Below are 14,835 nucleotides of genomic sequence, written 5' to 3' on the forward strand. Positions count from 1 at the left end.
ATAATTATTATTTTTTACGCAGTAATACCATATTTAGGTTTAAAAATAAATAAATGTGTGTTTTATAGGTTGGAGATTGTGTTTTTGCAAAAACTGGGGCAAAAGGAGGAGGTGGTTGCTATCTACCTGCTGTGGTCATAGCAACACCAAGGTCTGAAGCAGCAGATAAGCTATATACAGTTCTCTATTACAACAACAGAAAAGTAAGTGCATTTACTAGAGGTCACACATGCTTTATTTACTAACAATACAATAAATACAGTGGTGACATTAAGGGCCTATGAATATATCATAGATTATTTGTTAAAGATACAATATTAATAATGTCCTTTTTTTCCAGGGACATTGTTTAAGGAGTGAGCAATTTAAAATAAGCCCATCTCAGTTTTCTGTTTCCTGTAGCTATATCAGAAAAGCCCAGATGATTGATTACACCATGTAAGTATTTTTTTATTTCTCTATTAATTTTTAAGAGTCTTAAAAAGTCAAAGTTGTAAGTAAATAAAATTCCTGGGGTTATTTACAATGCAAAATGTATACATTACAAATAGGCAACTAGCAGCTTACCACTGCATTCAAGTTTCTTCACAATCAGGAACTGTTCCTGCTCCCTTTTCTGAATGATTGAATCTACTCTCACCTTTTACACAGCCTAGGCACTCTGACATAGTCCTAACAATGCAAAGCTTTTATTTTAAGATCAAAGTCAGGGATGTCAAGCATAGGTTAATGCAACTGTGTATTTCAATATGCTGTGTACAAAAAGTATTAATTAGGGATGCACCGATACCAATACTGGTATTGGTATAGGTGACGATACTGAGCATTTGGCCGAGTACTCGTACTCAGCCAAATGCTCCATTACTTGCCCCCAATACCGGAACTTCCGGTCAGAGGGAGATTCCCTCTGAATGGCAGTGCCGTAAGGGAGCATGGAGCCGGCTTTCCGACCAATCAGGAAGCCGGGTGACAGGTCATGATTGGCTGGGAAGCCAGGCCCATGCTACCTCGGGATCCTGATATCGGTGAGTACTGCTAAAAAAAATATCGGTACTCATACTTTACATCTAAAAACCAGTGTCAATGCATATAATATAACCACCAAAATGACCTGCACATATAATAATACTTATCTCCTACAATGATTTCCCTGTGATGGCAATATACAGAACTGAAGAAAGGGTAGAGGTGCTTGGCTATTAAAGCCAATAATTATTAATGTGGTTAAACAAGAAGTAACTGCAGATAAGTAGTAATTTAATGGAACTATGCACATATCACTCACAGGAAGAAAAAAAAATGTATTCAGGACAGGTTTTCAGGTAGGCTAGAAGCAAATACACATTTCAAAATATAAGTAAAAGGCAAATTATTGGATTCGCTGGTCCTGATAGAAATAGCTAATTTTCAGTGTTCTGGGCCTCACCTATAATCTCCTCTGCCAGGCGCTCTTTCCATTTTCCTCTTACTTATTATTCTTTGTTATTTTCTTTACTGTTTCCTTCATTCACACTGAACATATATGCGATGTCCCACTGTGGGCGCTCATCAGTAATGCAAAGACTATTTTTTGTGACCTGGTTAACCCCCAGAGCAATGAACTGTGAAGAACCAAAATGCCTTCTATAGGAGAAGATTGCTTAAGAAAGAGACCTGAGAATCCAAAGAGGTTCCGTTGTAGCTCTCTTTCATGTACAGTATATTGCTCTTTGACACAAATCTTCCATATCAGAGGTATGGTTTGACGTGAACTGCCAAGCAGATGAAGAGTGCTAGCATCAGGGAGTATTTCACATACATGTGTACAGTCTCCCCTCTTAAATAAGATAAATGCACTTATAAACATATTAACTCTGGCTTTGCTTTCTATGTGCTTTGGGACTTGTCATTATAGATAGTGGTGTCCAATGAAAGAAGTACTGTTTTTTTTACTTTATAAAAATATATTTTATGAAAAGCACTGTTTCAACATGGAAAAGTTTAAACCACAAAGATTGTCTACATGTCACTAAGTCAAATCTTACTGTAATTTTAAATATTACTGTAGAATATATATATAAGCCTGGTCTTGGTGCAATTCCAGTACATCTGAGTTCGGCCAAGTCCTCTCAACACTGTAACCAACCCTCCTCCCTCTTGGCCCAATAAATTGCAGCACAAACATTCCCTGCACCGTTATGATGTGTAGCTGTGGAGTGGGGAATGTGCCTGCTGCAACTGTTTGGGTCGGAAAGGGGGTGTGTTGGTCATAGTTTAAGCAGGCTTGAGCAAACTGGGTTCGCAGCAAGCCCCAGCTCATCACTACTGTATTATTATTTATTATACAGAATTATTATACAAAATGTATGTAGAATATGGATCGTGAAATTAGTAGAATTAAAATAGAAAACCAGCTGCACTCCTTACCGGAACAATGGAAGCCCTGCAGCAGCAGGTGGGTGCTTGTAGCGACCACGGACAGCACCGTGTATAGCACAAGAGTATAAAGTGAATGTCACCAACACACCAAAAGTATTTCAGCAAAAGTCAGTTTATTGACACATTGCCATTCAGTACAAGCGCTTTCGGGGCCTCAAGGGTACCCCTTCATCAGGCTCAGAATGACAGTGTCATTGGCATTGACAAGTGTGACATTGGCCTTATGAGGCAGCCCTTATACACTACATCCTGTTCTGAGGTCCAACCAGTGTTGTGTGTTGTGCAGCTAATCTCACATTAGCACTGGTGGAGTATTCACTATTTCAGCAGTACTATTTAGCTACCACTGTGGATATGCACAAAAAATTAACTGGTGGACAACATGTATGGAGAAACACTGCAATGCAGCACAGAGCCCCTGGTGAAAAATATTGTACGATTGTTGGGACTTTCGCTAACAACCTATCCAGTTCAAGTCTTTGATAGTAAATCTTGCATTGTAACATATTTGCTCAGTAGGTACAGTATAAACTTGCAAGTATAACCTTAGTTCAAGACACAAATTAATGCAGCACTATATTAATTTATACAGCCATAAATATTTGTTTTAAATGCAGGCAGTGTAAGTATCCGAATTGGACTTGGTATTGGCCTCTTGCAGTTCCTGTACAACAAAGTTCAGACTTGGAGAAGGAGCCAGTCAGTTATGCTGCAGGATGCTAATAGGAGAGAAAGCAGAATGAGCAAGGTGATAAAGAGATGAGCTCATGGTCCTGCTGCTTCTCCTTTCACTGTCTGGCCACAGGCTGAGTGAGGGACAAGACCTCTAAGGTCTCCTGCTAGTCAGGGCTGTGCTGTGTGACAGAGATATGTAAATCTCAGGAATCGATGGACAGAAATATAAATCTTTAGGCAGGTAAAAGAAAAAAAACCCACTCTAAGCAGGACAGAAACTAATGATAAATAGAATCATGTTTGTGAACATTCATTTCTGATTGGTCATTATGGGTTATAGAACTTCACTGTTGTTACCAAAAATCAAAGCAGCTTTTAAACCATCATAATATCACTGACAAGTCCCTTTCTATTGGAATTTTTTTAATATACTAATGCAATATGTGTTGTTTAATTGTGCTGCAGACATCATCAGAACATATTAATGTGCCCTCTCCTGTCTTCTACAAAAAATGTCTCTTGCAAGACTCTAATTAGGATTTATAATTTCCTTTAGCCATGTCCTTGTACTATTAATACCTTTAATGGAAAGTGCTTGAGGCTTTTGGTTGGCTTGGAAGACACTGCAGTAACGCACCATATCGATTTATCATTATTCTTTTAAATTCCCTAAATCATACTGAAAGCAGGAAATCACATTGTTTGTGTATTCATTTAACAATTAACTTTAAGGGCTATACAACAATGAACTCTACTCCTTGCTACAACCAGGGCCGCCGTCAGGGGGGGTACGGCCAGTAACATTGTAAGGGGCCCTGGCAAACGGGGGGGGCCCGGGCTCCAAGCTCTAATTTGTTGTGCTTATATGAATGAGTTATATGAATAGTTATATTTGCCTGGTCCCGCCCCCCACCCCCCCCACGCTATTGGTATCTTTTCTGCTGAAGTGCTTACAGGGGCGGAGCTTAATTTACCGGGCAGAAGCATGGAGATCGAGGTTGAAGTAGAGTATGTCGGCTGCCGCCTGCCTGCAGGAGTGGCCGGCCCTGCCCCTCGATTGCGCTTGTTTGGCTCCGCCCCCTGTTGTGAGGGGTGGGGCCTGTTGGTGGTCACGTGATTGGGCTGCTCAGTCTAAAATGCCCGGGCCTATTTTTAGTCCCAGTGCGGCCCTGCATGCCTCCCTGACTGACTTCCTCCCCTTCATAAATCACATTCATGACTTCAGAACAGCAGAAAACTGGCTGTCAGGTGCACATTTTAACCACTTGCTGTCTGAGGCATTTCTTTACATTTACACACACATGATAAAATCAGAATTTTTGGCTAGAAAACAGGTTCAAACCCCCAACAATGATATATTTTCTGAAAGCAGAGGCCCCATAGAATAAATAATAAATTAAAATTTAGTGCATTTTTTTTGTAAAATATGAAAAACGGGGTCACGGCGGGTAAATAGATACCAAACATGTCAAGCTTTAAAATTGCGTTCATCCGCAAAAAATTTAAATACCCAAAATTTCCCATAGGGAACATTTTAAACACTTTTACCGCTCATTAATTTAGTGATAACAGTGATTGATGGCCCTATAACTATTGCTCTCAGTCCGACGTTCACGGCGATATGTAACATGTGTAGAGCAATTGTCGGTTTCGCACGTAAGCGCACCGGCGCGTGTTTGCATGTGTATGTGCGTGCACGTGTGGGGGGAGGGGCACATGCATTTTTTTTTCATTTTTTTAATTTCTCTTCTGTGACTTTAATTTTTAAACACTTTGTTTTTTTGTTTTTTTGTTTTTTTTTACACTAACGCTTTTGCTATCACATTGGGGGATAACAAGCACCCTATGTAATAGCAGATAGGGTGTGACAGGTCCTCTTTATGGAGACATCCTGGGTCTTTCAGACCCCTAATGTCACCTAGGGACAAATATTGAATGCACGGATGACTTAAAATACACATTTCAACTAGAGCTGCTACAACTATTCGATTTAGTCGATTAAGATCGACGATGGAAAACTTTGTCAACGTTGTCAACAACAAATCCCAGCAATAGTACATTATATTGTACTATTGCTGGGATTTGTAGCCCTCTGTAGCTGCTGGTATTCTGCATTGCGCCGCTGTATAAGGTATTATTGCTGGGATCTGATGTATTCCTCTATAGCTGGTGTTATTGGAGAGGACGGGTATGATGGTGGAATCGAATGCAGGAATAGAGAGGACATGTATGATGGTGGAATGGGGTGCAGAGGACGGGTATGATGATGGAATGGAGTGCAGGGATGGAGAGGACAGGTATGATGGTCGAATGGGATGGAGAGGACGGGTATGATGATGGGATGGAGAGGACGGGTATGATGGTGGAATGGAGTGCAGGGAGGGAGAGGATGGGTATGATGCTGGAATGGAGTGCAGGGATTGAGAGGATGGGTATGATGGTGGAATGAGGTACAGAGGATGGGTATGATGGTGGAATGGGGTGCAGAGGATGGGTATGATGGTGGAATGGGGTGCAGAGGATGGGTATGATGGTGGAATGGAGTGCACGGATGGAGAGCATGGGTATGATGGTGGAATGGAGTGCAAGGATGGAGAGGATGGGTATTATGGTGGGATGGAGTGGATGGGTATGATGGTGGAATGGAGTGGATGGGTATGATGGTAGAATGGAGTGCAGAGATGGAGAGGATGGGTATGATGGTGGGATGGGGTGCAGAGGATGTGTATGCTGGTGGAATGGGGTGCAGGGATGGGGAGGACGGGTATGGTGGTGGAATGGGGTGCAGAGGACGTCTATGATGGTGGAATAGGGTGCAGGGATGGAAAGGATGGGTATGATGGTGGAATGGAGTGCAGGGAAGGAGAGGACGGGTATGATGGTGGGATAGGGTGCAGAGGACGGGTACGATAGTAGAATGGGGTGCAGGGATGGAGAGGATGGGTATGAAGGTGGGATGGGGTGCAGAGGACAGGTATGATGGGGGATTGGGGTGCAGAGGACGGGTATGATGGTGGATTGGGGTGAAATTACTGTCAGAACATTCTCTCCATATCCTTGATCTGCTGAACTCCTTGAACTCGGTTTAGGGATTGAAGACCCTCATGCTGGGCTGCTCCCTCTCCCCGTCCCCTGGGTCCCCCATCCGCAGCCGCCGGTTCAGCCTGGATGCCAGCTCGTCCCCAGCCATCGTCTCCGTCCCCCGGCTGACACCTGTCGCGCTCAAATCCCCGACACCCGTCATGTGACCGCACCAGCCCGGCTAGATGTAAGGAGCGTCGGGATTGGAGGAGAGTCGGGGGCTGGACAGTGGCGTGCGCGGAGTGCAGCATGCGCGGCTCGTGTGCTGAGCCCCGAACAGGCAATTTAATTGATAGCCGACTAATCGACGATGGAAAACATTGACAACGTTTTCCATTGTCGATTTTAATCGACTAAGTCGAATAGTTGTTACAGCTCTAGTATAATGTATGTATAGTATGTATAGTATAAGGCAATAGTACATTATAGTATAAAGGACTACTGCTGCTTGCTGTATTCCTCTATAGCTGCTGGTATTCTGCATTGTGCCACTGTATAATGTACTATATTGCACAACACACTTTTTATCACTTCCACCGCTCCAAGCTTGCTCCTATAATGGACTACAATCTCAATACAAACTAGTAGTCCATCACTGGAGCCTTTTTTTAATCGAACTTAATAATCGGCTAACTAATCGATTATCAAATTAATCATTCGCTGCAGCCCTAATTTCAACTTCATATATTAAGTTGTAACAGTGCTAAAATAAAAATGCATTGAAGTATCTGGAGGGACGACCGGTGGGGGGGACTCGATGGGACAGCCGGGTAAAAAAGCCTGGGGGGGCAGGCCTAAAGTTGTGTAAGGGGCCCCGAAATTTCTGAAGGCTTCCCTGGCTACAACAATAGCAAGGAGTAGAGCTCATATTTTGATGACCTCGACTACACCAGCATTGATGCAGTTATGCCACTGCCCTGTCCTCTTTGCCTTGTACTTAATACACAGGCTCCTCCTTCTGCAGCTTTTATTCACAAAGTTTAAGTATGGGGAGGACAGCAAATGGTAGTAAGTGAAGGGGACAGTTATGCAAGTATAAAAAGCTTGTGCTGTTGTAAAAGCTTCTAACTGCCTGCAGTTACCACTAACAATCAATCACTTTTATTTTATGTATTTTGCACATGTATTCTTGTCCGTTGTTTTTCATCTCTAGTGAATGGGGACTCCTTTAACCCCGGAAACATGTTGGCTGTAACATCCTGTGTCATCCTGATTAAGGATTAATACATTTACAGGGTTATTCACAAAAGGGTGAAGAGTTTGGAGAAGGCAGAATAAGTGAACAATCTAGGCCAAATAGCTGATTTGGAAAAATTCTCCAGTTCAGCTATTTTGTCCTAGATTGTTCCCTTCTGCCTTTCTGCAAACTCTTCAACCTTTTGTGGAAAACCCGTGTTAGCGCTTTGAATGACCGTTTGTGTAGCAATTACTGTTTTTTTCTCTAACCATCTTGAATTCTACCGGGGTGCCCTTTGAAGCCCCCTGGTGTACTTGACCTGTCTGAGCCAGAGCATTGCTATTTGAATCAAACCCTAACACATGCCAATGGAATAACATAGCTTAAGATATAGTGCCTCATTTCCACACCCCTTGTGTTTATATCAAAAGCAGCCATTTGTTCTATCTGTTGAGCAATCAAGTGAAACTCTTAGAGCAGGGGTGCCCATTAGCAGGGGTGCAAAGCGATCCCTGGTAGATTGCGATGTCCTGTCCTCCTGCCGTAGGGCTTCCCTGGATCCCCGCTGCCCTCCCCCATCTGTATGCAGCGGGGATCCAAGAAGTGAACAAAGCGCTGCAGGCGGCGGGGGGTGGAGCCGCTATCACAGCAACACACCGATCGGTGAGGAGAGAGAGAGAGAGATGCTCGGCCTGGATCTGACAGCCGGCGGCTCTCTCCTCACCGCCACTGCTGTGACATCGGCTCCGTCCGAATGCCCCCCCCTCCCGAAGTGCTCTGCTCACTCCTCGTGGGATCCCCCACTGCCTCTGCCCGGGAGAGCAGCGGAGATCCAGAGGAGAAGCTGAGCCCCCCTGTGTGCGTGGCCGAGCGGCAGAGGATCGGTACATATCAGTGATATGTACCAATCCTCTTTGCAGGACAAACACTTGTAAAAAACTGGGGACACAGTACTATGTGTCCCCAGTTATGAATGAACAGGATGTGATTTACATAACTTCCTGTTCATTCATGAGATTCTCAATGGGGAGTAGCACTCCGTACAGAGGCTCCTCCCCATTTAGAAAATGCTTGATAGTAAATAGTTTCTGAATGAATGGGAAGCCTCTGTGCTTTCCATTCATTTAGAACAGAGGCTGCAGAAAAAGAGATTGAGGACTTTGTGTCCTCAATTTCTTTTTCTATTTTAAAAGGGAAATATCAGGGGGCTGTTTAGACCCCTAATATTTTCCCGAAGCCCCCCAACAGTTAAAAAAAAAAAAAATGAAAACATTAAAATTAAATAAAAAATAAGAAATAATAAAAAAAGAAAAAATACAGGAGGGGGAAGGCTGGGTGATGTCACCTGCCTGTTGGGGGGGGCATGTTTTTTTTTTCTTGCCTCGGGCGCAAAAGGGGCAGGACAACTCTCCCCGTGTGCAACGTCAGCCACATTCGGCCACACAAGCACCGCGGGAGAACAGGACGCCGGCGCCTCTAGAATGCAAGCCGGCCGACTCCCTGCGTTCAGGGGCAGGAGGGGGCGTGGGGTTGTATTGAAGTCTATGGCACCGCAGCCATGCCCCCCACCCGCAGTGCGATCTCCTGCCTGCATTCCGGTCCAGTGCAATCTGCAAAAATAGTGCTTGCAGCATTTTTGCAGATCGCACTGGGCCGGAACGCAGGCACGTTTTGCGATCGCACTGCGGGTGAGGGACGTGGCTGCGGTGCCATTGACTTCAATGCACCGCCATGTTCCCCCCACCCCCTCCTGAATGCAGGTGTTTTTTCGTTGGTAGATCTCATTGAGCTTGTCATTTGAAAAGTAGATCTCCGAACGGTGAAAAATTGTGGGCGCCCCTGTCTTAGAGGGTTATTCACAACAGGGTGAAGTGTTTGGAGAAGGCAGGAGAAGTGAGCAATCTAGGACAACATCGCTGATTTGGAAAAATTCTCCAATTCTGCTCACTTTCCAGTTCAGCTATGTTGTCCTAGATTGTTCACTTCTCCTGCCTTCTCCAAACACTTCACCCTTTAGTGAATAACCCTGTTAGAGATTCAGGGTTATTCACTAAAGGGTGAATAAACTATTAAAAATAGAGATTTTAATAGTTTGATGGAGCTCCTAATAATCTCCCATGTAGCTCTAGCCTTGTAATCTTCTAAATATTTTTACTCAATTATCCATGAATGTTATTAAAACTAATTGTAATTAGAATTTAGTAGACTTTTATAGCCCCTCATTTAGACACGAGAAGCAGTGCATTGCTTTTATTAATTTTTTACTCTTGAATGGCTTGTAGTTTGGTTTTATTGTTGCTATAAGGGTTTTATTATTATTATTATACAGGATTTTAATAGCACCTAAGTTTGTGCAGCGCTTTAAAATGTAAGTAAGACATTACAATTACGCTACAATTTAAGACAAGATGGTAAGGAGGGCCCTGCCTGTGAGGGCTTACAATCTAAAGGGAGGGGCATGTGATACATGAGGAGAGTTGGATAGCTGTGTGGGGATGAATTTTTTGAGAACGTGATAGTGGAGCAGTTAGTTTGAGGTGGGATAGGCTTCCCTGATGAGATGAGTCTTAAGGGATCACCTAAAGGCAGTCAGAGTGGGAGATAGATGGACAGGTTGGGGTAAAGAGTTTCAGAGGAAGAGAGAGACTCTAGAGAAGTCCTGGAGGCAAGCATGGGAGGAGTTGACGAGGGAGCTAGAGAGCAGGAGGTCCTTAGAAGAACGGAGGGGATGGTTAGAGTGATACTTTGAGACAAGGTTTGAGATATAGCCAGGGGCAGAGTTGTGGATGGCTTTGTAAGTGGTTGTTAAAATTTTAATTTTTATCCTTTGGGTTATTGGAAGCCAGTGGAGGGATTGGCAGAGGGGGAGGGGGGGGGGTTGCAGACACTGAGCGGTTGGTTAGGTGGATGAGTCTAGCAGCAGCATTCATGATAGATTGAAGGGGGGATAGCCCGTGTAGTGGTAGGCCAATGAGGAGGGAGTTGCAATAGTCAATACGAGAGATAACAAGTGAGTGGATGAGTAATTCTGCGGTTTCATTGGTGAGGAAGGGGCGTATTTTGGAGATGTTACGAAGGTGTAGGCGGCAGGATTTGGATAGTGATTGGATGTGGGGAAGAAAGGTGAGGTCCGAGTCAAGGATGACACCTAGCACCTTGGCATGGGGGAAAGTTGGATAGTTGTGTTATCAATCTCAAGGGAAAAGTTAGGCGAAGGTGCACTGGCAGGAGGAAATATCATGAGCTCAGTTTTTGAAAGGTTGAGTGTTAAGATGTGTTGCAACATCCAGACTGATATGTCAGTTAGTAGATTAGTGACACGCAACGACACTGAGGGAGTGAGTTGTGGAGTAGAAAGATATATAGTTGAGTGTCATCGGCATAGAGATGGTACTGGAAGCCATGTGAGGTTATTAACTGACCAAGGGAGGAGGTGTAGATAGAGAAGAGAAGGGGTCCAAGGACAGAGCCTTGAGGGACCCCTACAGAAAGAGGAAGAGAAGGGGAGGAGTTAAATTTGTAGGTGACACTAAAGGAGCGCTTAGATAGGTAGGAGGAGAACCATGAAAGAGCACAGCCTTGCAGGCCAAGTGAGTGGAGTTTTTTGAGGAGGAGCGGGTGGTCAACAGTGTCAAAAACAGCGAAGAAAATGGCAATGATCTTATTTTCACATTTATATTCTAATCTGTGTATGTGTAAATAATTATGTTATACTTGAAGTAGTTATAGTGTAACTAATTTCAAGGTAAAAAAAAACACATTCAGTATTGTCTAGAACACATTATGTCAGCAGATGTGTTCATGTTCTTTAAATGGAATTCAAGAAAATGATTAGCAGAATAATTGTCTTTGTTGTCTAATCTTGAACATCAGCCCAAGCGTCCAGTTTGTTGAGCCCATCCTAAAACCATCCCCACCAAAGGAAGAAAAGAAGAGCAGATCTTTGTCAACGGGAAGCAGGCGTTCATTGAATTTGCATGTAAGACCTAGGACACCTGATGGCAATGACAGTGACTCTTCCACTAGTGCTGACAGCACAAGCAAAGGTACCTAATATAGATAGATATATATATATATATATATTTCAAGGACACTTGGTGTCCTCAGGAGAATGGATGTGTCCTTCTTTTCTTCTTTATTATTTTAGTTTGTTTTGTTTCTTTGATGTGATTCTTCTATCAGTCTTGGGCAGAACTTAATGTTCCAGCAACTTCCTCGGTACACATACCGGGAGTTAAAAACGGGCAGGCAGACTTTCTCAGCAGACAACGTCTGGATCCAGGCAAGTGGTCTTTTCATCCAGAGGTGTTTCAAAAACTTTGTTTGGGGAACGCTGGATATGGATTGGGTAGTGTAGCGCCACAACAAGAAGGTGGACAGATTTGTATCCACAGCAAGGGATCCAACAGCGGATGTGGTGATGCCTTGATAGCTCTGTGGGATCAGTACAACCTGATGTATACCTTTCCTCCTCTGACACTGTTACCTCATCTTTCACAGGATAGAACATGTAGGAGTTCCAGTCATTCTTATTTCTCCAGATTGGACTCACAGGGAGTGGTATGTGGTATGCTGACCTGATTCATCTGTTGGCAGACAATTTGTGGTCTCTTCCAGATAGACCAGTTCTCTTGTCTCCAGGACCAGTCTCCCACCCTGATTCTCAGTCCCTGGCTTTATCGGCCTGCCTGTGGAAACTCAGGCGTTAAAAGACAGGGGAATTTCTGATTCTGTTGTTCCTAATGGGCATAAGGATCTTCTACTCATAACATGTATCACCATACCTGGAAGACTTATTTTCATTGGTGTGAGTCCTTGGGGTTTTCCCCACTGGCTTTTTCTGCATTGCATATCCTGTTTTTCTTTAGCTGATGGTCGATCAACGTTTAGCTTTCAGTAAGATTAAGGGACAGATATCTGTTATCTGTCCTTTAGTGTCCTCTGGCTTCTGGCTGTCCTTCTGGCAATTCCTTGATTTCTACGTTTATTTAAAGAGTTGCATGTGTGGTTCCTCCGGTTAGGTCTCCTCTTCCTTCATGGGACTTCAACCTGGTTTTGTTTGTTCTACAAAAAGCTCCTTTTTAACCTATTTCCTATCAAGCTATTTCATTATTTTTATTAGCCAAAAAGGTTGCTTTTCTTGTGGCCATAACCTTGGCTACAATGGTTACCAAGTTGTCTGCTTTGTCTTGCAGGGAACTTTATTTGGTTCTTCATAAGGAAAAGGTTGTTTTGAGACCGCAGGTTTCCTTTTTTACCCAAGGTGGTTTCGACCTTTCATCTCAAGATAATGTTTTACTTTCACTTTGTCTGGCTTTTGTTCATCCTAAGGAAATGTCTCTTCATTGATTGGAAGTTGTGCGAGCTATTAGAGTTTGTCAGCCACAGCTTCCTTTAGACATCAGATTTTTCATTTGCCAGAAGATCCTATAAAAGATTGTTCAGCTTCTAGATCCACTATTTCAAAATGGATTGGTCTGGATGTCATTCAAGCTTATGAGTTCCTCCTTTTTTCTTTTTCTGTTTTTTCTACTAGGGCAGTTAGTACTTCATGGGCATTTCAAAATCAAGCTTCTGGTGCTTAAATTTGCAAGGCAACATCTTGGTCTTCTATAATTTTATAAAGTTGATGTTTCTGTCTCCTCTGCTACTAGTTTTAGCAAAAAAGTTTTTCCAGGCAGCTGTTTTAGTATTTCTTTGATAGTTCTATTCTTGTTGAGCTGTTTCTTCTAGTTGTTGTGGTGCCCCCTCCTCTGTTTTGGATTGCTTTTGCACGTATCTACATATCAGAATTATTTAGAGCTGTGTCCCTCAATGGACGATTGAGAGAAAATAGAAATTTGTTCTTACCATAAAACTATTTTCTCGGAGTCCATCCAAGTTTTACAATTGCGAGAATCATATATTTAATTATTGGTCAGGCCGGTTTATAGTGTTGCTAGCATAGCCCTGAAACACCTATGTGTGTGAGTTGGATAGACTCCTTATCATTCTTCTGGTCCTGGTAACTATGTATACCAGTTTGCTATAAGGTGTTGATCACCCCACCCTTTCGTTTAAAAGAATTCAGGGCTACTAACCTTCTATTTTCCCTGGATTAAGGGTTTATTTTCCCTCTCTGCATTTGGATTATAGGTGAGAAGGATTTCACATTCATACATGTCTCTTTTAGAGATTACCTGTCTCTCTAGTAGCATCCTTCTTAATATGGACCTCCCTCTCCCCGAAGTGTAGGGTTTAGGGGTTCAACTTAGGCCTCTGGCTTTTAACTGGTTGGTCTTTTTTCTGGACATACTTTGTCTATCCAAGCTTCCTTTCCCTAAAGTCAAGGGTTATCTACCCAAAGCCTTAACCCTAGTAAACATTGCTTCATATTAACCACCTTTTATTGACCAGCTGTTGGTCCATGTTTTTCATCTTTTTTTTTTTCAGTTCAGGTAGTTAATGTGGAGCCTGTTGTTTTCCCCTTATGGTGGATGTTTGGTGTTTCTCCACACTGCTAATTAACAGGATGTATTTTTTTTACATATCTACACAGAGAAGAACCAAGGCATGCACATTGCTTATTTAGGCCCATCATTCTTTAAGAAGAAGTTGTTACTTTTGTCCTGGTCCGGAGGTTGGACCTCGGTGCCCTCCCCCTGGGTTGTGACAATTCCCATATTTAGTTGATGCTGCTTTGTCTAGACTTTGTTGAGGTGTTGATTCTTTCAGACATTCTTGTAAATTGATCTGAATCTCTAAGTGGCTGTTGCCCACCCCTCAGTTAGACTGCTTTTGGATGTCCCCAAAATTTTCGGCCCCTGTTATTGGCTTTATGTACTGCTTGCTCACAAACCTGAGGCATGACAATTGGAGGCGGAGTTATACAGAGGCTGGCTTAACTTTTTTTGTCCCAACCTCCTGTAGGTGGCAATATAACCTGAATGTCTAAGAATTACTTCCAGTCTTGTAGGCAAGTATGAGAAAATACCTCTTTGACAGTTGACACCACAACAAGTGTCCTCATTGGCTAATTTCCCCTCTATTACTGTTGTGGTTCCACAAAATATAGTTTTTTCCCCAAACTTTAGTCTTGGTGATAATGGTCACCAGGACTATACAAGAGAGGGTTAATCTACCTAGAGGGAATACAGACAGCAATACAAACTTTACAGGTTGCTATGTGTGGATTCAGGTACTTTAAAGATCAAGGTGATCCATATACCCATGTGTATATTCCACATGTAGGGGAGATGGCTTAAAAATATATATGCTGTCCTATGTTAAATACCTACATGATTTTAACCCTTTTAACTTGGAGACATGACCTGCAAATAACATTGTTGTAGCTTTGTGGCTAAGAAAGCCACTCATCACATTTCTTAAAAGGGCCCGTCAAAGGTAAGTAGCTTATTTTAAAAATGAAAGAATGACTAAAATATTCCTGATTTAATGATATTGAGTAAGATCCTAAATCTGAGTAGCACAGTTTTGAAAAAAAA

The 14,835-nt window shown here is 42.8% G+C and overlaps 1 protein-coding gene across 1 annotated transcript in view; it reads left to right on the forward strand.

The window, feature by feature from the left end:
• The window catches only part of VWA3B (von Willebrand factor A domain containing 3B), a 135,129-nt gene that overhangs the window by 83,472 nt on the left and 36,822 nt on the right, over positions 1–14,835 (forward strand). The window contains exons 25-27 of the mRNA XM_018562814.1: positions 69–203; positions 341–438; positions 11,225–11,397. Coding sequence (XP_018418316.1) covers positions 69–203; positions 341–438; positions 11,225–11,397 — 406 coding nt within the window. The remainder of the gene's footprint in view (positions 1–68; positions 204–340; positions 439–11,224; positions 11,398–14,835) is intronic.

This window comes from Nanorana parkeri, unplaced genomic scaffold (genome assembly GCF_000935625.1).
Source record: "Nanorana parkeri isolate BGI_ZX_2015 unplaced genomic scaffold, ASM93562v1 scaffold21, whole genome shotgun sequence".
NCBI lineage: Eukaryota > Metazoa > Chordata > Amphibia > Anura > Dicroglossidae > Nanorana > Nanorana parkeri.